Source organism: Molossus molossus, unplaced genomic scaffold (genome assembly GCF_014108415.1).
Source record: "Molossus molossus isolate mMolMol1 unplaced genomic scaffold, mMolMol1.p scaffold_m16_p_7, whole genome shotgun sequence".
Taxonomy (NCBI): Eukaryota; Metazoa; Chordata; class Mammalia; order Chiroptera; family Molossidae; genus Molossus; species Molossus molossus.
The window spans coordinates 9,405,052-9,430,246 of NW_023425401.1; the positions used below are offsets into that span (position 1 = coordinate 9,405,052).

At 40.1% G+C, this 25,195-nt stretch overlaps 2 protein-coding genes across 16 annotated transcripts in view; both read left to right on the forward strand.

Moving 5' to 3' along the window:
• RP9 (RP9 pre-mRNA splicing factor) overlaps positions 1–25,195 on the forward strand; it is a 167,758-nt gene that overhangs the window by 84,426 nt on the left and 58,137 nt on the right. The window lies entirely within an intron of this gene.
• Positions 1,347–25,151, forward strand: NT5C3A (5'-nucleotidase, cytosolic IIIA). Of its 5 annotated transcripts, none has more exons than XM_036247359.1 (12): positions 1,347–1,477; positions 2,175–2,265; positions 5,908–5,962; positions 7,556–7,648; positions 12,317–12,415; positions 13,843–13,912; positions 16,361–16,407; positions 19,117–19,202; positions 21,409–21,498; positions 22,323–22,485; positions 23,794–23,994; positions 24,542–25,151. In XM_036247359.1, exons 4-12 carry the CDS (start codon positions 7,646–7,648, stop codon positions 24,647–24,649), a joined length of 867 nt encoding a protein of 288 aa, XP_036103252.1. In that variant the 5' UTR covers positions 1,347–1,477; positions 2,175–2,265; positions 5,908–5,962; positions 7,556–7,645; the 3' UTR covers positions 24,650–25,151. The 5 variants fall into 5 exon arrangements, with proteins under 5 accessions (XP_036103252.1, XP_036103253.1, XP_036103251.1 ...); XM_036247360.1 differs by having other exon boundaries at positions 5,911–5,962; XM_036247358.1 differs by lacking the exon at positions 7,556–7,648.

A 25,195-nucleotide genomic window follows, 5' to 3' on the forward strand; every position in this document is an offset into this window, starting at 1 on the left:
TAACATAAGATAGCAGTGCCAAATTTTTAACATTTGGTAGAGACCAAGTTTGGATAATTTGTTAGTGGCCTTTTTATAAAGCAATTAAAAAAATTGGGGGTTTTTGTTGGGGAGGGTGTTTTTAACAATGCTATTTCACAGAGTTTTATTACTGAAATGTTGCGTGGGTTTGATTTCTCTCGCGCATGGAAGAGAGAAGACTGATACGAGAATTTATTTACAGAAGTGTCCCTCAGCCCTGTTGCTACTGATAAAGGTGCTTATCAGGCCTTGACACATGGTGTAAGCACACGGCGATCCCACTGCGCAGGCCGAAAGCAAGACCAGTTCGAACAGTTAAAATATTACTGAAAAAATAAATAAATAAAAGCTAATTTTTTTTTTCTTCACAAGAGTTTGATTGCTTTTATTTCCAGCAGGAAAGGAACTTTTTTCAATTTTTTTAATCATAAAAATTAGTTCCCACTATTTGTGTTGAGATTTTTTTGTTTTTTAATCCTCACCCGAGGACATTTTTCCATTTTTTGTTCAGGTAGAGTGGGAGGGAGAAAAGAACAGAGAGAGAAACATCGATGCGAAAGGAACACATCGAGTGGCTGCCACCCGCACAGCCGACCAGGGCCGGGGACAAACTGCAACCGAGGTACGCGCCCTGAGTGGGAACCGAACCCGGGTCTCTCCGGACCGCAGGCCGACGCTCTAACCGCTGAGCCAAACCGGCCAGGGCTTTTTTTTTTTTTTTTTTTTTTTTTAGCAAATTCCATGCATGGTGGTGGTAAAATTTTCACACTACATAGGAAAATGTCAAGAAAAACCTTTAAAATCCCTTTAAATCCCACCACCCTGCAGTAAAGACTACCTGCGCCATGTCTTTTTTTCCCCACATGTCTTAAATTAGAGCTAATCTTTTAAAAATTGTAAAATATACATAAACATTTACCATTCTCACTAGTTGTGCAAACACCAGCACCATCCATCTCTGGAAGACCTTCCACCTTCCCAGTGCAAACTCTGGATTCACTGAGCAATGCCCATTGCCCCTGCCCTAACCCTGCCTACCACCACCACATCTTTTTTTACTTTGCATTGAAATATAATATTCACACAGAACTCACATACCACAAGTACATTGACGGCTAAAAATAAAACCACCATGAGGAAGGAAGTATTTGTGTTAATATCGAAGTTCCTTTTTTCTATGCACAGCAAGTTGCTGGTGCTCTGATAGTAGAGATTTGCCTTCTCTGAACTGACACATTATTTCGATCGAGGGTGTTCTGAAGACTGATGAGCTAGCCAGCCTGTCACCCAGAGCATAATAAGGCACTGTGTAGTAATGAGTCACAGGCCCGTTTTTTGCAGAGGGCTTAGCTGAGGCTGCTGGAACCGCCCCTCTGTTGCACCTTGTGCTATATTAGGACTTCTCAGACAGGAAGAATTTTCTTTCGCTGGTGTATCTGGTCCGGTTACCTTCAGGGTAAGTGTGTACAGTTCATGTGGGCAAATGAGCTTCTCTTGTCGAACTTGATCTGTTTCTTATTTGGTTTAGTATCTGATTGAAATTGTAGGCATTTAAAAACATAAGTTAAGAAACTGAAAATAGAATGACCCAGTGTAATGCAAAATTGTAATTTGCAAAGGTCTGAATATGTAAAACATTGTAGTGTCTCGAGGTCTCAGAAATTTATAGGATCTAATTTTAAGAGCTTCTTTTTTGACATATAGATGTTAAGAAAAAGCCAAGTACCCTCAGAAACTTCTTTCTGAGGGGGAAAAAAGTATAAGATCTGATTTTGTTGTTCATTCAGTTGCCATGTAACTCAGTTTTGCTGATAGCCACATGCTTTGTGTCTCTAGAATTAGGACCTATTTATTATGGCTAGTAATAAAGATAATTAAGTTTTATTTTGTGCTGCTGAGCCTTATCCAGGATAGCATGGGATAGATTATACTGGTATTTCACGAATTGATGAATCTCTAAGGTTTATAACAAACTGTATATTGTAAATTACGATTCAAACATATATATTACCATAAAAGGGAGAGCATTATGACTAAATCAGATATAAATAACTGAATTTACCTTATTTTTTTTATAGTTTGTTTTTAATCAGGAAAAGTTAATAATATAGCAGACAATTTCTTAAAGCCGTTTACTTGGTTTTTATTGGCAGCCTATATCCAAGCATCTCTGGATATTGCTTACCACCTGTGCTGTTGTTCTAGGACAAATTCAAGGACAGAAGAACTCAGAGTGCCTTAAGGGTAATCAGTCTAAACTACTTAATTTCTGTTTGCCTTGGTTTCTCTCATCTTGAAAAAATGCTATTAGATATTAGGGTAGTGCAGGTGGGGAGGATGTGTGAATGAATTCTAAGCTCTGAAATTATGTATTTTAATTAGTGTCCGTTAAATTCTGACCAGGAAGCAAAGTTTTACTGTTTAAGAAAATTGGTATACATTGCCAATTTTTAAAAAACTAGCCTTTGGAAAGTATTTTTCCTCTTTCCTTCTACCTTCTCTTCTCCCAGCTTTTGTTCTTCAGTTTCATGTTTGTTTTATATCTGTAATGAGAAAGTTTCACTTTCCAGTTTATGTATCTCCTTAGGGTTTTTTTTTTTGTTGTTTGTTGTTTTTTTTTTTTACTGCTGCTTTGAAATTTTAATTAGGGAGAATTATTTAAATGCCTCAAGAAGCTGATTTCTAATGCTATGGAAATAATAAACTTACAGTTCGATTTTGGATTCACTGTAGTGATGCATGCTTTCCTGTGTAACTAGAATACAGTTTGCCATTGAAGATTTCATCACCTTATTGGTGTGTAGTTTAAATCATTCTTCATGTATCAAAATTAAAGCAGGATCATAACTTTTCAAGCTAATTATACAAAAGAACTTAATCTTTTTCATTTTTGCATAAGACAGAAGCTCATGGGCCTTTAGTAGTATTCAACTTTCATTCAGATATTTATATAAAGGCAAATAACTATTTTTCATGTTGACATAGAGCTTTTCAGTCATTGATTCATCAATATATTTTCAAGGTCAAGTTAATCATCTCAGAATGAAAGACCAGGGTAGCTGAGACTTCAGTTGCCAAGCTTGTGCTATGCAGTGCAGTTCCCGGTACCTCTGCTTCAGTCCTTAGCCTTGCCCTACATATTCCTCGTAATGAACACTGTTACAGTACAGGTCCGAGCTCCCCCAGAAAGCAGCCAGAGCAATTCTTCTCCACCTTCCACATCAGCCCGTCCACATTTCAAGATTCCAGAGACTTAAAACTTCCTTTGAAGAGAGTTCATAGTTCAAGCCTGGTATTTTCTATTTTTGAACGTGTCTCCTACACTTGATGTGTTTTTCCAGCAACTCTTGCTCCTGAAGCATTTGCGACAGATGACTGTTGGCAAAGGAAGCCAGAACTTTATATACCAAGTATAGGTTTACAAGCCTATTGGTTTAAAAATACCCTGCCCTCATTTTCTGTCTTCTCAGAATTGTGCCAGAACGCTGACATTTATGCCTCCGTCTTTACACTTTTATACTGATAGTGACCATGGGCTGATTCTTGTCCTAGGACCCCAGTATCACTGTATGTGAGATTATTTTTGAGCAAGGATAAATTTGGGTCAGATTGCTGGTGAGGATTGGGAAGAATGAAAGATCTGCAGTTGGAATTGGCACAGTATCCAAATTATAAAGGGAATGCCCTAATTATCCAGAATAATTTACTAAAGTTGGAAATTTAGCAGTTGCACATTTCTGATTACTCTGTTTGTGTGTGTGTGTGTGGGAGGGGTTGGTTTTGTTTTTCAAAATAAAATTTGAAGAGACCACGAGAAAGCTGATTACTCTTTCACCTACTAACACTGCTTTTTATTTTCTTTTTTAACTAAGCATGAACATTCCAGAAAGAGCCACACTTGGGGGTTGGGGGTGAGAGAAATTGGGTGCTTGGACATGTGTAATAAAAGGAGCTTAGATTCCCAGATACTAAAATGTATCCTTCACTGCTTGAATTCTGTTTGCATTGGGCTTTTCCATTGCTTCACAGAGTATGTGGTGTTTTTGTCAACTCCATTGTACTTTTCCACATTCTCCTTCCTCTTTTTCAAGCGAATAAAACGGTTTTATTTAAGTAGCTCCTTCTAGAAATCCAGGCTCCTTTTCAGATATTAAACATCAAAGAAAAACCATAAGCACTTAGTAGTCTGTGCTTTGGTTTTATAAATAAATAGCCCAGCGGTGTGGCTCAGTGGATTGAGCATCCTCCCATGGACTGAGAGGTCCCGGTTTGATCCCCGGTCAGGGCACATGCCCGAGTTGTGATCTCGATCCCCAGTAGGGGGCGTGCAGGAGGCAGCCGATCACTGTTTCTCACATGGATGGTTCTGTTTGTCTATCTCTAAACTAAAATACCATCAATTAAAGATCATCAACTTACTAATAGCCTTTCTGAGATGGAGAATACTTTTTTATAAGACATTTTCCAGTTTTATGCACTTAAAATGGAAGGTGGGGGAATGGATTTCAGAATATAAGGACTTTTTATTTATCTCCTACAACACATTTTAATTGTAAGAACACAGACTATTGTCCAACTTCTATTACTAGAACTTAAGAAAAAAATCTGATATTTTTATCTTTCAACTAAATTGCCCATTTAAAATAGCACTTTTATTATAACATTTTACTATCTAAAATAAACTAAAGTCATTGAGTGCCATCAAGAAAATAACTACTTTTTCTTCAGATTTATACTGCAAAAAAGAAAATAAAATTAAGATTTTTTTTTAAATTGCTTATTTCATTTTAAAAACTAGTTATATATAAATTTCACCCAAATCCCTACAATGATCATTCATTTAACAACCACTATCACATATCTGCTTTGTGCTAGATACGATGTTAGATTCAAACAACTCAGGACGCAGTCACACCATTTCATAAAACTAAAGATTTTAATATGAGAAAATTAAAGAATAAGTGTGACTATATATTATGTTTCCTCTTATATTCTTTTTCTATATTCCAGCACTGGTGTAGTAATTGTGATGTATAATTTTCCCACAAGCTTCATCCTTACATGTAGAGGAAATGTTAATCGAATGTTCTTGTAATTAAGCACTTTTTTGCAAATATCTGCTTCGGTTTAACTCTGTTCAGATCTTATTAACACTACAGAAGTTTTTATAGAAGAGCTGCAAATTCTCCATATAAAACTTTTTTTTTTATCCTCACCTCAGGACATTTTTGCATTTATCTTCAGATAGAGCAGGAGGGAGAGAGGGAGGAAGAGAGAGAGAGACACATCTAGTGGTTGCCATCCACACGACCCCAACCGGGGCCAGGGACAACCTGCAAGCGAGGTACATGCTCTTAGCAGGAACCGAACCCGGGACTCTCCGGTCCACGGACCAGTGCTCTGATCACTGAGCCAAATCAACCAGGGCTCCTTATAAAACTTTTAACCCCAAACTTTGAGATATAGACTAAAATCCTTACTGAGCTTCTTTTTATTTAAAAAAAAAAAAAATGTTTTTATTGGTTTTAGAGCGAGGAGTGGGGTGAGAGAGAGAAACATCAGTCAGTTGCCTCCTATACAAACACCAGCTAGGGACCAAACCCACAACCCTAACATGTATTCTGACTGGGAATTGAACCGGTGACCTTTCGGTGCCTGGGTCAATGTTCAACCAACTGAGCCACACTGGCTAGGGCTTTACTGAGTACAGGGCTTTACTTTTTTCTTAAGGATGGAAAAGGATGACTTTAGTAACTTGGTATTTAAATCAATCCAAAAGTACCACCTTAGTATGTCATTAACATACAGGAAGAGCCTAAAATGTATGTGTGTCACGTGTACCTTTTTTCTCTCTCTTTTACTGTGACATCACCTGGGAAAATCCAGAAGATTGGATAACCAAGATACGAGTAATCAAGATTCTGCTGTACATGTGAAAATGGTGGGTATTTAAATATCTCCAGTTCCATTTATTAATGGTGACTCTTCACCACCTTTACCTCTGCCTCTAACCAGATCATTCGTTATGGGACTATGACTTTACACAGATCTTTCTTCACAGTGTTTGACACACAGGAGAACCTCAAATATACGTCACATTGAATTTCAACTTACCTTTGACATTTTCTTGCTTGAAATACAGTGTGCATTAGAGTGTTTCTCAGCATGTAAGATGGCTACCCCATTCCTTTTTGTGTTAAATTCTCTTTGCTCAACAACACACGTAAATCATACAGCATGAGATATTTTATCATAAGCCTCTGAATTAAAAATTCCAAGCATTTACATGAAAGAAAAACTCCTTGGACAGCAGTAGAGTTCATTGTATTATAGACATTGGGATGAGGTAGGAAAAATACTGTTCTTGGAGTCAGAACTGGCTTCAGGTCTTACCCCAGTCCTTGATAGCTGTCATGCGCTTATGTGAGGGCAACAACCTCAGCTTTAAGAAACAGGGACGAAGCCACCGACTTCATGTTCTTATTCACATTCTTCCCCCATCTTTATTGAGGTATAATTGACAAATAAAACTGGGAGATATTCGAAGTGTACACTGCAGGATTTGGTACATGTATGCACTGGGAAAGGGTTCCTCTGTCTACCTAACACACCACTACTTTTCACATGTTCACTTGTGTGTGTGTGTGTGTGTGTGTGTGTATGAGAGAGGGAGAGAGAGGGAGAGCATTATGTTCTACTCTTTCAGCACATTTCAATTATACACAAATATAAATTTCAACTATATAATAGTTTATAGTTATAAACTATAGTCACCATGTTATATATTAGGTCCTCTGACCTTGTTTTATAACTGAAATATTCTTATTTGTACTTAATGAAACAGTATGTGAAGTGCCTACTAGCACATTGTAAGCACTCTTAACTGTCAATCTCCTGTATTATGTTAGTGAGTGTTGGAACTATGTAAGTGTCATCTTTATTTGTACACGTGGAAAAAATTATATCCATTCTCCATATGCGCAATGATGAAATCCTAAAATCCACCATTCTCCCCATGATCTCTCTTATTTCCTCTTTCTGTTCTTTCCCCCTGTTCTTCCCCTTCCCTATTGTTTTTATCCTGGTTACAACTTTCTAGCTTTCTTTTTCTGGTTTGAGCCTGTAAACCAGAACATGACTTAGCATGCAGATGACTTTGCGTGCAGTTACTAAACCTCTGGTTCAGTCTAACGTTCCACCCAGTGTATGATGGGAGGGGAAGCTGACTCAAGAACTGGTTATTGTCCGCGTCCTTATTGCTGTTACGATGAAACATCTGCAACTGCCGTTTTTATATGTCAAACATAGTCCAGTGTTGGCAATTTCCTATGGTTCAGCCTGATACACGGATGTGAACTTTGCCTCCGTTGCATTACTATTTGATGCATTGGTATTGAGCTTGTGTCTCTGATCATGTAGAATCAAGTCACTATAAATGTATTTTCTTGCTTGAGTCATTTTATGTGTTTGTTTTTAATCAAAATGAATACAAGTGATGTAGGAATGCCCTACCACATACTTTTGTATTACTCAGGTCCTGGAACCCTCTAACACGTGACTCTTTTCGAAGCAAGGAACCATGTAGTCAGCCCACGAAAGGCTATAGAAAGAAAAGAAGCCAAAGATGGTATATACATACATATTTTTTATTATCACTGCATTAATTTACACACTTTTTGCCTTGGGTTTGATTTTCTAAAAACGTTGATACATCTTGTAGGTGGAAAGCTCCTTAGGATGTTAGCCTAACTCTCCATGGCTTGGTTCCAGGTCTCTCCTTCTAGACTTTTCACACACACACACACACTCCTTTCCATGCACACCTGGGTTTTAGACAAACAGCTATTTCTCTTTCTCCCCATTAACCACGTACTTGGATTCCTCACCAGTCTCGGCATACCCAAATCCTGCCTGGAGTAAACCACCTCAGTGTCTCTGTTCCACTGTATTTTATCTGGATGTCTTGGCAAGGCAGTAGTTATTATAATCCATCTTATATGGAAGATGTATGTTGAGTGAGAAGTATATCTTAGTAAAACTTCTGTATCGCTCAGACCTGCTTAACAGAGTGCCTTATACTTAATGACTATATGGAGAATGAACAAATGAAAGAATATGATCTACATGACCTTAATATGGAGACAGGACAAACATGCGGGAAGCAGGGGGAGATTATCACTAACATGCAGTAATGCATACTCTCCCAGCACATCATAGAACCCTCTGTGTATGTGAGTCAGTGTACCAGTCTGAACAGGTGCCTTTGAATCTATACTTTTTACGTACTTACATAGAAACTGTAGTGCCCACTCCTTTGTACCAATGCAGTCATGAAGTCTTTTGCTTATACCAAATGTTAACATTAGAAAACAAAGAAAAAAATACATCCTCTGAGAGCTTTTGACAGAAATTCTCAAGTAATTTAAACTCATTTTTATGTAGGCTATTTTAAGAAAAATACAGGTAAACATCACTAGGACAATTTTGTGACTATACCATGCAGCTACTCATTGATATCTCAATGAATGTATCTGTAAAATAATATCAAATTATCTAATATTGAGATAGAGTTTTCAGTAAACTTGTGTATCTTGGAAATCACCTTCTTTAGAAATCACTGCTTTTTTAATATGGAAGTAGACTAATAGGAGTTTGTTTATCTGTACACATACAATATTTTATTTGTCTTTTTTTGTTGTTAATCCTCACCCAAGATATTTTTTCCATTGCTTTTTAGAGAGAGTGGGAGGGAGGGGGAGAGGGAGGGGGGAGAGACAGCGAGACATTGACTGGTTGCCTCCCACACGCACCCCAACTGGGGCAGAGGATCGAACCTGCAACCCTGTGGTCGGAAGGCCAACGTTCTAACCGCTGAGCCACACCAGCCAGGGCCAAATACAGTATTTTAAAGATCAGCCAGAATAAACGTGTGTTGGATTCTTTTTAGTCATCTTTAGGGTTGATTCAGATCAGGGCCCAGTCAATCAGCATATCCTGAGTCTTGTCAGGAAAGCCCCGCTCCTTCCCCAGCCTGTGGCCTTGTGGCCTTACAGATGAACCCGTTTCCTTTCGTTCACAAAGGAGGGCGTGTTTAGCCTCTTGTTTGTTTTCCATGAAATTGTATCATAATCAAACTGAAAAGTCTTTGGACAATTCACAGTAACTTTTCCTTCAAATGCAAAGCATCGCGACTGTGTGCCACCAAGCAGGTATGTTTTGTCCAAGAAGAATGTGGGAGAAGGGATTTGAGGAGGAACGAACAGCAGGATGAGATGCATGCTCTTGCGTGTGCTTCTTCATGTCCTGATATTCTGGTAATCCTCGGCATATTTCATATGTAAGTTATATTTCTTAGGCCTGTTCTAAAATATTTGAGTAAGATGCCCGGTATCTGAGGAGTATTTAGTCATACTGTATGTGTACTGTAGGGGGTTGGGGAGGTAGTGTTACCATATAAACCAAGGCAGATATAATTATGGTTCTTATGTTTCTTACACCTGTGTCCTCCACCCCCTTGTGTTCTCTGGAGAAAGTAGCTGCGTTTTCATCTGTTTTCATCACTGTTATTTCAGCCCAGTGGTATCTGGGTATCCACTACTTTGTATCTGAAAGTGAATGGTGGTACGTTGTGCAGAAGCAGGGACACCAATGCCCCTAGCCCCTGATTCCCTTTCGGACCCCAGTTATTTGGAATAGCCCATCTAGAAGTTGTTAGCTGAGCAGAAACCAGCCTACTTGGAAGTAGTCCTGGTGCTGTTCTCCTATCCATTATCTGCAATGGAAGATGCGGCTTGCTGAGGCAGGATGTCCTCCTCAGTACAGATACGCTGAAACAAAATGTTTCCTTTCCTTGGTGAATATATACCTGTCGCTTTCAATGATGAGTTAGTTATTGAATCAAGCGTATGCTGATGACTGTATCTGTCACTTAAGGCAGAGGTTAGAGCAGGATGCAGCTGCTAGGAGATGAACTTACTAGCTGAGGTGTTTGTAAGGGTGCTACAGAATCAATATTCCAAAACAGCAGTGGTTCCTAAAACTCAACAGGAGACCTGTGTTAAGTGGTCCTCATCATCATATCCTAGCCTCCAGTAAGAATGTCTGACACAGAGGGCGCACATGGTCAGTCTTTGTTAAGCAAATGAATGGATTAATGAATGAGAAAGGGAATCTAGAAACAAGTGCCTATTTGCTTGTCTAATCTATTGAAAAATTACTATAAATATTTAGATAAACTTCTTTAATCATGGAAACCCTTTCAAGTCCAGTTAAATTAAAAGGATCACTGTATGCCCTGGCCGGTTTGGCTCAGTGGTTGGAGCATTGGCCTTTGGACCAGAGAGTCCCGGGATCGGTTCCCCCTGAGGGCATGTACCAAAAAAATAAATAAATAAAAAATAAAAAGGATCACTGTATGAAGGTTAGTTGCCTTGCAAGTTATCTTATCCTACTTAAATACTGCTCTTTAAAAGTGTATTGTGGCCCTGGCCTGTTTGGCTCAGCAGTTAGAGCGTCGGCCTGCGGTCCAGAGAGACCCGGGTTCGGTTCCCACTAAGGGCAGGTAGGTACCTCGTTTGCCTGCCTCTCTCTCTCTCTCTCTCTCTCTTTTTCCTTCTCTCCCTCCCATTCTATCTGAACAAAAAATGGAAAAATCTCCTCGGGTGAGGATAAATAAATAAGTAAAAGTGTATTACTGGCCAGCTCAGTGGTTGGAGCATCGGCTGCCGGCAAACCAAAGAGTTGTGGGTTCGGTTCTGGTCAAGGGCACGTACCTCGGTTGCGGTTCAGTCCCCATCCCTCTCACATCGATGAGTCCCTCTCATGTCAATGTTTCTCTCTCTCCCCCTCCCTCCCACTCTGTCTGGATATAAATAGAAAAATATCCTCAGGTGAGGATTTTTTTTTTTAAATGTATTATGGTTCCAGGTCTTTCATTCATGGAGAAACTTTTAATGTTAGCATTTCTCTTTCTTATACACTTCTGTACCCATCTTCCAGTCTGGAAAACAGGTTAGCCCTTTTCTGATTTTTCTAATTTTGTCCGTTATGTAGAGAGCATGGGATCTGATAGACTTACCTGGTCAGGTTCTCTTGTAGCAAAGGTATAAGGTCTAGGGAATATTTCATAACTGTGTCTATTACACAGGTGAATATGTTAATATTGGTGAGAACATACCCAGAATGACTGCATAGGAAATGAATAAAGATTGTCGGGTTCAAACCAACATAGAACCTTGAGTTGAGGTTCTGTTATTGTCTTTTCATGCAGTGCAGCTGACTGTGAAGTGGGCCATAATCTCCTCCTCTCGGTCTACGTGTACACGTGCCGTAAGAGCACTGTGCTTGTGCTGAATTTTCTCTGAGCTGTTCATTCTGGGTGCGGTAGGGCAGGGGAAAAACATTAAATTGTTGAGAACCACTGGAGGCTGCATGGCATCATCCTTGTAGCAGCCTAAGCCCCGCTGGTCTTATACTTTGTAGTAGTTGTCCTCACTTGAAATAAATCTGTTGTAAAATGTATGCTAAAAATTTGGGGGGAGATGGTTAAGTTATTTGGGAGATGGTACAATAAAGGAGCAAACATCTTGAAGCAACTTTTCAAATTAAATATATTAAATATATTTGAATGATCTGTACAGAGATAAATTTGTGAGGAATAATCACATTTGTTTCCTTGCTGGCTAGAAATTTTTGAAAATGTAAATATGAATACAAACTAAATCTTAAGCAGAAAAATTCTTCCAAGAAAATTCTTTATCACAAGGTTCAAATATTCTCCATTCAATTTCTTGCATTCCATTTTGGTTAATGAATTCTGTTCATTTTCTTATAACTGTATATGTAATAGTATTAATTTCAGAAAGCCAGATGCAAAAGTATATTATGAGAATGAGATAAACTATGTTCATATACATGCATGTTTATAATAAGAGAAATGAAAATAATGAAAAATGAAATGATTGTTTTTCTTGGGGTAACAGAATTCTAGGTAATTTCTTTTTTTCTGTAATTTCAGTAATAAGCATGCATGACGTTTATAATTAGAAAAACGATTCGTTCTGGTAATATATTTATTACAAATGTAGTTTTGTCTTAATAATCTTCTAAATGGAAACTACTGATATGCTTTTAAAAGTTATGTGTATAAATGGTAAAGTGATACAGTAGCTTGCTTGTTTTTATACAATGCCTCAAAATTTAAAAACTTTTAAACAATATAAGCCTCTGTTTGCTATCAAAGGAACCTGAGAAAAGAAGAATTTAAAATATTCAGTTAATTTCCTTTTATTTTTAGATGCCAGAATTCCAGAAGAGTTCCGTTCGTATCAAGAACCCTAAAAGAGTAGAAGAAATTATCTGTGGTCTTATCAAAGGAGGAGCTATGAAACTTCAGGTGAATAATTGTCAAGAAGCCTGTATTGCTAAACCGTTATTTTGAATGTTCAAGTAGACACATTCATCTCATGTTTTGCTGAAATCTGAGCAAAGAAAGTTTAGATAAATAAGTTTTCCTGTCCTTTCAGAATGTAAAATCTGCAAGATATACCTCGAGTTGGTCAAAAATACCTAGAACACCCTGTTGGGGAAAACAATTAATAGCTGTGAAATAAATTTAGCTTTACTTTAATATTAAGTATTAAGTTAACTAATACTGTGCATAAGTACTAAACTATTTTAAGAATAATATTGCCCTTGCCGGTTTGGCTCAACATTTAGAGTGTCAGCCTGCGGACCAGAGAGTCCTGGGTTCGGTTCCTGCTAAGAGCACGTACATTGGTCAGTTTGTCCCCGGCCTGGATGGGGCCGTGTGGGGGCAGCCAGTCGCTCTCTTCACCCTCCCCCCTCCCGCTCTGTCTGAAGATAAATGCAAAAATGTCCTCGGGTGAGGATAAAGAAAAAAGAATAATATTAAATATGTATGGTTTCAAGTCACTCTTCCATTTTTTTTTTTTTTTATCCTCACCCGAGGATATTTTTCCATTTTTTGTACAGATAGAGTGGGAGGGAGAGAGAGGGAGGGAGAGAGAGCGAGAAACATCGATGTGAAGGGACACATCGAGTGGCTGCCACCCGCACGACCAACCAGGGCCGGGGACAAACTGCAACCGAAGTACGTGCCCTTAGCGGGAACCGAACCCGGGTCTCTCTGGACCGCAGGCTGACGCTCTAACCGCTGAGCCAAACTGGCCAGGGCACACTCTTCCATTTTTTAATTAAATAAATCATAGTTCAAATTAACATGTCACTATTAGGGATAACTGATTTTTTTTTAAAGGGCTGTTTTAAATGCAAACTATATCAATAATCTGGATATCCAGTCAAAGTAAATCATTTATTTCTTTAAACATTTTGAAAAAGTATTTAACCCAATCTCCTAAATTGCAAGAGCTGGCAAACTGTTACCAGTATCATTCATTGACTGGTATAGTTTATTTATCTATATCAACAGGTTACCTCTAGAATGGCACAGTGTCAATAACTAAGAGCTTCGTATAGTTTAATTGCTTTCACAGCATTTTTGTACATTGACCAAGGAGGTTGAAATTGTGCAGTGTTTTATCTCAATGAACAACTGTAACCACATTACCTGCAATTGCAGATTCCTATACTGATTAATCCAATTTTATGTGGTAACAATGTAAGGCATTACCATGTAGTTCAGGGAATTCTCAGGACTTTTTATATGAACTGCACTACAAAACTCAGCGTAGGAGAGTTTAGGAGCCAGGTACCGGGCAAGCCCTGTGCCTCTAGGAAGCTTGAGGTACGTGTCTGGCCTACGGTTGTGTTTTCATAGTGCCTTTTCCCCTTTTCTTACAGGTAATAACAGACTTTGATATGACACTGAGTAGATTTTCCTACAGAGGGAAAAGATGTCCAACATGTCATAGTAAGTGTGGTGCTCATGACAAATTCATGAAAGCAATCATTATTTTAAGATCCTTTTCCGCTTATCATATGAACTATAAGACTGGGGTTCCTTTCGTCTTTTTGGAGATTAAAAGTGAGGGGACCGCCCTGGCCGGTTGGGCTCAGCAGTTTAAGCGTTGGCCCGTGGACCAGAGTCCCGAGTTCGGTTCACACTAAGGGCATGTACCTCGGTTGCAGTTTGTCCCTGTCCCGGGTTGGGGTCGTGTGGGTGGCAGCCAGTCGATGTGTCTCTCTCACATTGATGTCTCTTGTCTCTCTCTCTCTCCTCCCTCTCTCCCTCCCACTCTATCTGAATATAAATGAAAAATGTCCTCGGGTGAGGATAAAAAAAAAAAAAAAAAAAAAGTGAGGGGACCTACCTTTTTCCTAAAATCAGACAAGATTGGGCACATGCAGGGTAGTATGGCTGTAGACCTACTTTTTCTCATTATATTTTGAGGATCCCCCCCGCCGTGTTAGATAAATGGCTATTTTCTCAATGTTTTTCGTTGCAAGGGGAATAAAGACTTCTGAAATTTTTCTCCAAATGTGGTCTGATCATTATTCAAGCAATATTTAAATAGATTTAAAATTTTGGATTAACCTACAGAAACAGCATTTATCAATGAGTAACATTTTCTAGGAATGCTACTAAATTTTTGTGTTATTTAAATGTAAATTTAAAGAATAAGCTCTTAAATGACTATCAGGTTAAAATGTTTTGCTAAGATAAGACGCCTGTTTTGTTTTCCAAACTTGGCAGTGAGTTTTTAAAATAATACCCTTCGCCCTGGCCGGTTTGGCTCAGCGGTTAAAGCATCGGCCTGCGGTCCGGAGAGACCCGGGTTCGGTTCCCGCTAAGGGCATGTACCTCGGTTGCAGTTTGTCCGCGGCCCTGGTTGGTCGTGCGGGTGGCAGCCACTCGATGTGTCCCTTTCACATCGATGTTTCTCTCTCTCTCTCTCTCCCTCCTGCTCTATCTGAACAAAGAATGAAAAAGTGTCCTCGGGTGAGGATAAAAAAAATAAATAAATAAAATAATACCCTTCAACCTGACAAAGAAGCAGTGATGTAGGCCCCCTCGCTTACTGTTGGCCCATGTGCGATTGAGATATCACCTTGATCAGTTACATAAAAACCTCTAAAAATCATACCCTTTGGCCCAGTAATTCCCAATCAAGTAATCCTGAAAGTAAGGAATTAAGGACAAAAGATTGTATTCACAGAAATCATGGAAACGTAAGTTCAACCTAAAATTATTTGTAATTGCAAAAGCTTGGAAACAACCTAAAAATTTTAACACTGTAGAAATAGTATCAATGATATCATGCCCACATAACAGAGACTACCCAGCTATCAGGAATGATGTTTGTGGAGAGCTTTTAATCATATGAAAAAGACTACACCGTGAAGTGAAAAAGAAGAATTCAAAAGTATGGATCTGGCCCTGGCCAGTTTTGCTCAGTGGTTGGAGCGTTGGCCTGTGGTCCAGAGAGACCTGGGTTCGGTTCCCGCTAGGGGCATATACCTCCATTGCAGTTTGTCCCCGGCCCTGGTTGGGTCGTGCGGGTGGCAGCCGCTCAATGTGTCCCTTTCACGTCGATGTTTCTCTCTTTCTCTCTCTCTCTTCCTCTCTCTCCCTCCCACTCTATCTGAACAAAAGATGGAAAAAATGTCCTTGGGTGAGGATAAAAAAAAAAAGTGTGGATCTGGTTTAATCTCTTACTGAATTGATAATGCATAAAACTTTAAGACTGAAAGGATATGCACTAAAATTTTAGTAATTTATTATTAAATGGTAAAAACTGTAACTTCTGCCCTGGCCAGTTTACTCAGTGGTTAACACATCAGCCCAAGGACCCAAGAGTCCCGGGTTCAGTTCCCGCTAAGGGCATGTACCTCGGTTGCAGTTTGTCCCTGGCCCTGGTTGGAGTCGTGTGGGTGGCAACCAGTTGATGTGTCTCTCTCACGTCGATGTTTCTCTCTCTCTCTTCCTCCCTGTCTCCCTCCTGTTCTATCTGAAGATAAATGCAAAAAAACACACAAAAAACTATAACTTCTATTTTCTTTACAATCTCGATTTTCCAGATTTTCCATTTAACATTTTATTAAGAAAAAAGTCTGTTTCAGAGATGTATTCCCTACTTCTATTTAATTAAAAAGAATGCTGTTAAAGGGACCGGTCAATATACAGTTCACAGTGTTTGAAGACTTTGAATGATCTAGCCGAGTGGTGTATATGAGCAATCACTAAATCATGGATTTTCCAACCATTAGATTCTCTAGCAGTGCCACATGGATTATAGCACTACACCAGCGGTTGTCATAACCATGCTAGTTGACTTGGCATTTAAATTTAAAAGAAAAGTATTAAGTTATTCATCAATGAGAGTATTTCTTTTCATGCCTGTTTGCTTTTTCTTTTTAGATGTCATTGATAACTGTAAGCTGGTTTCAGATGAATGTCGAAAAAAGGTAAAAGCACTAACAGTAATCCAGTTACTGAAAACTTCATTATCCTTTTTGCCTGAGAATTTCTTCAGGTTCATTCATACAAACAAGAATGAATGCAAAGTGCTTATAGCCATCCCTGGCACATAGTAAACACTCAGTAACTTAGGTTTATTCTATGGATTATTGCACTCAACATATTTTTTAAAAAATAATTTTTCTTTATTCATTTTAGAGAGAGAGGAGGGGAGGGAGAGATAGAAACATCGATGAGAAAGAACATCGACTGGCCTCCTGCATTCCCCCCACTGGGGATCGGGCCCACAACCTGGGCTGTGCCCCAACTGGGAATTGAACCGGTGGCCTCTTGGTGCATGGGTCGACACTCAAACACTGAGCCACACTGTCCAGGCTTGAAAGTACTTTTAAAAAAATAAGAAAGTCAAGATGGCAGCATAGGTAAAAGCGGTCTCGCTCCTCCCACAACCACATCAAAGTTACAACCAAACTATCATTCAAAACCACCTGAAATCAAGCTGAATGGAAGTCCTACAACTACGAATTGAAGAAGCCACACCCACGTGTGGCGGATAAAATCAGGAGGACACCTCGGCTGGGAAGGTCCTCCCTGAGGACTGAGGGGTCCTCGTCCCACACCAGGCACCCTGCTCAGGGTTCCAGTGCCAGGAAGAGAATCCCCATCACTTCTGGCTGGAAAACCAGCGGGAACTGAGGCTCAGGGAGGCTGAGGCGGCTGGAGCCCCAGGCAGCTCCTTAAAGGGCCCGCGCCCGGACTTATCGGACTCTCTCCCTCTGAGCTTGGAGGGGAGGCAGCTCGAGGGGCGCCAGAGACACACAGGGAAGAACTGAGCTGTTTGGCACTGGAGCGAGGGCTGGAGAAGGGGCTTTCTCCGGGACAGAGGTGCTGTCAGAGGCCTTTGTTCCTTTGGTGAGCCCTTCCCTGGGGCGGCAGACAGAAGCCATATCTGGGACTCCAGCAACCTGACTCACACTGGTAGCCCCGCCCTGGTGACTCCCTGAGGCCCCGCCCCGCCCAACTTTCAGGCCCACCCAAGCTGTTGCCACTTGCTTAACCATAGGATTAGCCTGTCTTGGATCCTGCTTCAGGTTTTTCCTAAATTTTTTCAAACGAGCAGCATCTGGTCTCAGCTAGCCCCATACCTCTCGTTAAGTAATACACAGAAACAAACACAGGGAGGCAGCCAAAATGAGGAGACAAAGAAACAGGTCCCAAATGAAAGAACAGAACAAAACCCCAAGAAAAGAACTAAGCGAAATGGAGATAAGCAACCTAACAGATGCTGAGTTCAAAATACTGCTTATAAGGATGCTCAGTGAACTTAGTGAGAACATCAGCGAACTTAGGGAGGGCCTCAAGAGCATAAAAAAGGACCAGTCAGAAATGAAGGTGACACTAACTGAAATAAAGAATAATTTACACAGATTCAGTAGTAGAGAAGGTAAAGCCAAGAAGCAAACCATCAATTTGGACTATAAGGAAGCAAAAAACACCCAATCAGAACAGCAAAAAGTAAAAAGAATCCAAAAAAATGAGGATAGTGTAAGGAGCCTCTGGGACAACTTCAAGCGTGCCAACATTTGCATCTTGGGGGTGCCAGAAGGAGAAGAGAGAGAACAAGAAATCGAAAACCTATTTGAAACAATAATGGCAGAAAAATTCCCTAACTTGGTGAAGGAAAGAGACATACAAGTCCAGGAAGCACAGAGAGTCCCAAACAAGATGAACCCCAAGAGGCCCACACCAAGACACATCATCATCAAAATGTAAAAGGTTCAAGACAGAAGAGAATCTTAAAAGCAGCAAGAGAAAAGCAGTTAGTTACCTACAAGGGATTACCCATAAGACTGTCAGCTGATTTCTCAAAAGAAACTTTGGGGGCCAGAAGGGAGTGGCAAGAAATATTCAGAGTGATGAAAAGCAAGAACCTACAACCAAGATTACTCTATCCTGCAAAGCTGTCATTTAGAATTGATGGCCATATAAAGACTTTCCCAGACAAGAAAAAGTTAAAGGAGCTCATCACCACCAAATTGTTATTATATGAAATGATGAAGGGTCTTTTTGAAGAAAAAGATAAAATATATGAACAAACAAAATGGCAATGAATGCATATCTATCGACAATGGAATCTACAAACAAAATGAACAGGTAGAACAGAAACATTCTCATAGATACAGAGAACATTTTGTTGGTTGCCAGATGGGAGGGGGGTTGGGAAAATGGGTGAAAAAGGTGAAAGGATTAAGAAGTACAAATTGGTTGCTAGACTGACAAACCTCAAATAGATGGGGGGTCAGGGGTGGGAAGAAATAAACCAAAGAACTTATGCATAACTTATGGACACAGACAACAGTAGGAAAAGGCAGGAGGGAGACAGGAGTGGGGTGGAGGGGGTCAATGGGGTAAAAATGAGGAACATCTGTAATACATTCAACAATTAAGATTTAAAAAAAGTAAAAAGAAAAAAAAATAAGGAAGCTTTTAACTAAATATACCTATATTTAGTTACATGTAAACTAAAATCAACAACAATCTTTTCATTTGCTATATGTATTAGATATTCATGATCTAATCTTTACCATTTAAAGCAGTTTATGGTAAACACTTGTTTATATTTTGCTTTCTATAAAACTAAGCAGCTTAATGACAACTCTGCATTCTTCATGATTAAGGTATTTGTTTATTTCTAGTTACTGAAATTAAAGGAAAAATACTATGCTATTGAAATTGATCCTGTTCTTACAATACAAGAGAAGTTCCCTCATATGGTAGAATGGTAAGTGTGTATTGGGCAATGGGCGAGTTAAAATATAATACAATTAAATACAATTATGTAACAGTTCTAACTAATGGTGTATTTTCCCCCTGTATCATGTGTAAATAGATTAATAAATTGTCCAATGAGTTAGAGCGGTGATTAAATATTATAAAACAAACTCTAACTCTCTAATCACTCTTATAGTGTAGAATTTGTTTGTTTGATGATGAAGATCAATAGGAATAAATTTTAAATTCTGCATTTAAGCTTTAAACTCAGAACAAGAAATTTTTTTTCTTTAAGGCATGTGGACAAGACGTGGCTTAGTATGTAGAGAAAACATGTTAGGACTTAGATGGGCTCTGAGCTGAGCTGGCTCCCGCGGGGACAGTCCCAGGGACTGGCCGTCTGCCGGGGGTCGCGTGCACCGGGGTGCGCCGCCGGCACTGTCTTGCACCCTGGGAGGAGGCCGTGGAGAGAAATGCGGACAGACTCGGTGTCAGAGGGGCCCGCTACGATGCCCCAGGGCTGGAGCCACTCCGGTAGAGGAATATTTTGAGGAATAGAGAATTTTTTTAAAATAGCAAACACATTTTTTTTTTTTTACTGTTTTTATTGATTTGAGAGAAAACAAGTCCACACCTGGGCATGTGCTCTCACTAGGAATCAAACCAGCAACCTCCGTGCACTGGATGTTGCTCAATCAACTGAGCCACACAGGTGGGGGCAGGAATAGAGAGTTTTGATTTGAGAGCAGCATTGGGTGGTTTTAGAATCTTTTATTTTTATTTATTTATTTATTTATTTATTTTTAATCCTCACCCGAGGACATTTTTCCACATTTTGCTCAGATAGAGTGAGAAGAAGAGAGAGGAAGAGAAGGAAGGAGGGAGGGAGTGAGAGAGAGAGAGAGAGAGACTGATGTGAAGGGACACATCGAGTGGCTGCCACCCGCACGACCAAACCAGGGCTGGGGACAAACTGCAACCCAGGTACGTGCCCTAAGCGGGAACCGAACCCGGGTCTCTCTGGACCGCAGGCCGACGCTCTAACTGCTGAGCCAAACCGGCCAGGGCTCTGGTCTTAGAATCTTAAGAGAGCAGAAAGGATGTTATTTATATTCATTATCCCATCACCGGAGTACTTTGCACACGTAATCTGTGCTTACAGTACGAAGTGTTGAAAGAGGTTGGACTTACTCAACGTGCAGAATTGGAACCCGACTGGAAGGCTCTACAACACTGACTTGGCACCACGAAAGGACTGTCTAGCAATTAGAATTTTCTCGCAACAGTATAAGGTTCCCTGGAGAATGCGCTCAGTGACAGGATGGGAGCCCCCAGGGAGGGAGTTTCACTGAGGAATAGTATAGGGGCCTTCAGGGGTCGGGAGGAGAGGTCCTAAAGACCTGTTGCACTGAGATGGTGGGATTACAGATGTTTTTATGCCATTGTAACGCACTGGCATACAGGGGTGGGCAAAGTTAGGTTTACAGTTGTGAGCATACAAAACAGAGTTTATTTCTGTATTATTGTTTTTTCTTGTATTATATATTTTTCCATGCGAACAACTGTCCGCCCCATATAAAACTTTGCATAGCAAGGATCCTCTCTCTTGCTCACTAGGCAGTATCTTCAGTGTTTAGGCATTTCATGAAAAGTCAGACTACAAACAGGTGAACAAGAGCTTCGCTCTTGGAATCAAAGACACGATTATGCCTCCCAAGGTTGGATCCCTTATTCGTTGGCCGAGGAAAGGTGTACACCTAGTACCTTTTAGTCTTAAGAAGACATCGAATATCAGCTACAGTTTGGGAGAACTGGGAAATGCAGTATGGACTGCATCTGAGACATGTGGTATACATTCATTGTAATGAACTTAAAGATCTGAAACTTAAATCCAGCCCTGGTCGGTTTGGCTCAGTCGTTAGAGCATCAGCCCTTGGACTGGTGAGCCCAGGGTTTGATTCCCGGTCAAGGGCCATATACATACCTGGCCCTGGTCAGGGTTGTGCAGGAGGCAGCCAATTGATGTCTCTCTCCTTCCTCTGTTCCCCCTACTCTATCTAAAAATTAATGGAAAAATATCCTTAAGTGACGATTAAATCAATCAATAAATCTAAAATATCATGAATGAAATACTGTATTTTCTCATACTGAAGAATGCTCTGTAATAAAGATAATAGCTTTAATTGATAGCCTTTTTCTTTGGTCATAAACTCCAGGTACACTCAATCGCATCGCTTGCTCATTGAACAGGCTTTACCGAAAGCTAAACTTAAAGAAATTGTGGAAGAATCTGACGTTATGCTCAAGTAAGTTTCTTGTTATTTGTCTAGACTGGAACTGTTGTTACCTGTCGTATTCAAGTGTGTGTTTTTATTGAAATAATTTATAAGAACATCCCATATAGAGAGCATTTGAGATCTTGTTTTTTGGCAATATTATCACTTTGGCTTAAATAAACTCTTATGAAAAAATTTTTAAAAGAAAAGAAACAAAGAATATCCTATATAAAAATAGATCCAGAACATGTCACATAATAAAAGTGGTGAGATCAGGAACTGAGAATGACACTTTAGATCCTGGTGTAGGCATGGGGAACTTTTTTTCTGCTAAAGGCCATTTGGATATTTATAACATCGTTCTCAGGCCATACAAAATTATCAACTTAAAAATTAGCCTGCTCTATTTGGTCAGGCTAATTTGGTGAGACGTGTGATGTCAGCTGATATTGATTTCGTGGGTCTTATACAGTCCCCACCCCTGGTGTAGGGAATGAAAGCCTATGAGCTTGAAGTGCTAATTTACATTTCCTTTCTCCAAATTAAAAAATTCAAGACTAACTTACAAAGTTACGAAACCAAGACCATTTTGAAATTTTTTTAGCAAAGTATTTTTCAAAGATATAAAATCATCTTATTTTTACTAGTACAACTAATTAAAAGGAAGGTAAAAAGTTAACTGTTGTTTGAAAAACTGCTAGTGTCTGACATCAGTAACTGTTCCCTTGGTCAGTATTTTGAAATGAGAACTAAGTGAGCCAATGAATTAGGTAGAAACATGTAGCTTTTTAAACATCTAGGTGAAAAAAGAGAGGTCCTCGCTTTGCCAATCCGCTTGTGCCTTCATCTCACAGGGAAGGGTATGAGCATTTCTTTGGTAAGCTCCAAGAACACGATATCCCTGTGTTCATATTTTCGGCTGGAATCGGAGATGTGCTGGAGGAAATCATCCGCCAAGCTGGTGTTTATTATTCAAATATCAAAGTAGTGTCCAACTTCATGGATTTTGATGACAATGTAAGCATACCAAGTCATTTTTTATAACTACTTTTAAAATCTGAAAATGTTCTAATGTCAATGCATTTGTTAGTGATTATTTCATGTGTACTTAGTAAATTAGGCGAAGTTGATGGGCCTACTATGGGAGTCCCAACTCGCCCAGTGTTAGAGCCATATCCCAGCCTGTGTGGCTCGGTTAGTTGAGCATCATCCCATGCACAAAGAGGTCTCCAGTTCAGTTCCCTGTCAGGGCACATGCCAGGATTTCAGGCTTGATCCCCAGTAGGGCGTGTGCAGGAGGCAGCCGATTGATATTTCTCTCTCATTTATGTTTCTCTCTCTCTCTCCCTCCTTCCCTCTCTCCCTCTCCCTCTCCCCCTCCCTCTCCCTTTTTTCTCTAAAATCAAGAAAAACATATTTTAAAAAAATTGGCAAAGACTCCATATTTAAAATAATAATTTTTAAACTTTTGTTCCCTGAGCTATAGACCAATGTTAAAATTAGCAGAACTTTTCTTTTTTATTTATTTATTTTTATCCTCACCTGAGGACATTTTTTTCCCTTTTTTTTTTTTTTTTTTTTGTTCAGAGAGAGAGAGAGAGAGAGAGAGAGACATCGATGTGAAAGGGACACATCGAGTGGCTGCCACCTGCACGACCAACCAGGGCCAGGGACAAAATGCAACCGAGGTATGCGCCCCTAGTGGGAACCGAACCCGAGTCTACCTGGACCGCAGGCCGACGCTCTAACCGCTGAGCCAAACTGGCCAGGGCTTCTTTTCTTTTTTAAAAAAAAATGTTTTTTCATTGATTCTTTAGAGAGAGAGGAAGGGAGAGAAAGAAGAAAACATTGACGTGAGAGGGAAACATCAGCTGCCTCTTGCACGCCCCCTACTGGAGATTGAGCCCACAACCCAGGCTGTGCCCTGACCGGGAATTGAAGCAGGACCTCTCGATCCATGGGTCGTCGCTCAATCCACTAAGCCACACCGGCCAGGCTAGTATAACTTTTCTTAATGTTACTTAATGCAAGAACTCTACAGAATTAACATCCATGGGTGGAAACAAGGAAGTGAATTAGCACTAATGTAATTTGAACAAGTTCTTCTGATCAATACAGTGCATTATAAGATACATAAAATGGTACCTTTTGGTTAGGAACTAAATGAAAAGTACAAATTGGACTTTCAACTTGAGTTTAACATTTAAAGTATCTCTGGAAAGGCCTGTACATCTGCGAGTCCTTCTTACCTATCATGAACGTGAAACTACAACACATAAAATCTGTAAAACCTGTTATTTCAAAGGATTTATATATTTTGAATAGGGGGTGCTCAAAGGATTTAAAGGAGATCTAATTCATGTGTTTAACAAACATGACGGGGCCTTGAAAAACACAGAGTATTTCAATCAACTGAAAGACAACAGCAACATCATCCTGCTGGGAGACTCCCAAGGAGACTTAAGAATGGCGGATGGAATAGCCAATGTTGAACACATTCTGAAAATTGGATATCTGAATGATAGAGTAAGTCCACAAATTCATCTAACGCCCTTTTGAGAAAACCGCAAGGTGTAACTTGACAGGCACTTGCTGCCCGAGGTTCCTGAGAAAGGAGTCACTTTGGAGCCGTCTGGGTTGCTCTTCACCCCTTTCCTTTGCCAAGGAACGACGGGCTGGCAGCTCAGGCTCCTGCTGTCGGTGTGGAGAAGGGGGGGTGTGCGGTATAACAGGCCTCGCTGGCCTCTCCCCACTCCATGCCAGGCGCGCTCCGGCCATGAGAATAAAATCCAGCCCAATGTTCCTTGGCTCCGCGTCTCCATTTGGGAGCCACTGGACTAGAGAATCCATTTTGGAGAAAAGCCCCCAAGTGGGAATATTTCTGTCCATGAGCCTTAAGAATTCAAACACTTAAGAGCATTGCTTCATTTCAAACACTTGATGGAAGTGAGTTTACTGTGTTACTCAGGTCCCTTCTTTGCCCACAGACCTAGCGTAGGAGTGGGGCTCGCACCGGAACGACGTGCTTTCTGTTCTGCGTGATAATCTTTGCGGTTTTGTTGTTGATGATCAGGTGGATGAGCTTCTAGACAAGTACATGGACTCTTACGATATTGTCCTGGTGAAGGAGGAGTCCTTGGAGGTGGCCAACTCCATCCTGCAGAAGATCCTCTACAAATGAGCCCTCTTCCGGGGGACGTCCTCCCTGCGCCTGCGTGGACGCGAGACCCTCCGCGTGTGTCCAGCTGCGAGACTTATTTATAACTTGTCCTTGCCCAGCCTTGTCCAATCCCTCGACCAGGAACCCCTTTTTCTCCGCCTCTCTCAGCACACTCCTCACCGTATTTTTTAACATTAAAAAAAAAAATCTGCAAGTGAAAATTTGAAAAATGACTGCCTACATTTCCAGAGTGAATTTTATAGTTTGATATTGTGAAGTTTTTGAGGAGTCTTTTTACATGTGTGTGATTAGAAGTATTGACATTTTTGTAATTTGAGTGAATTATGCTGATGGTATCACCCTCTCTTGAAATTGTGTTCATTGTTTGCTGGGGGGGGGGGTGTTGAAATTTACCAGAACACACTAGCACTTGGTGTTTGAAAAAACTTGGTATCCACATGTCACTAATCATTATAAAATGTTCTGTGTTGATGCACTGATAATAAACATGAAATGAAAAGCCTTTTGAATTCTACTGCAAGACTATTTATTATTCATTCATTCATT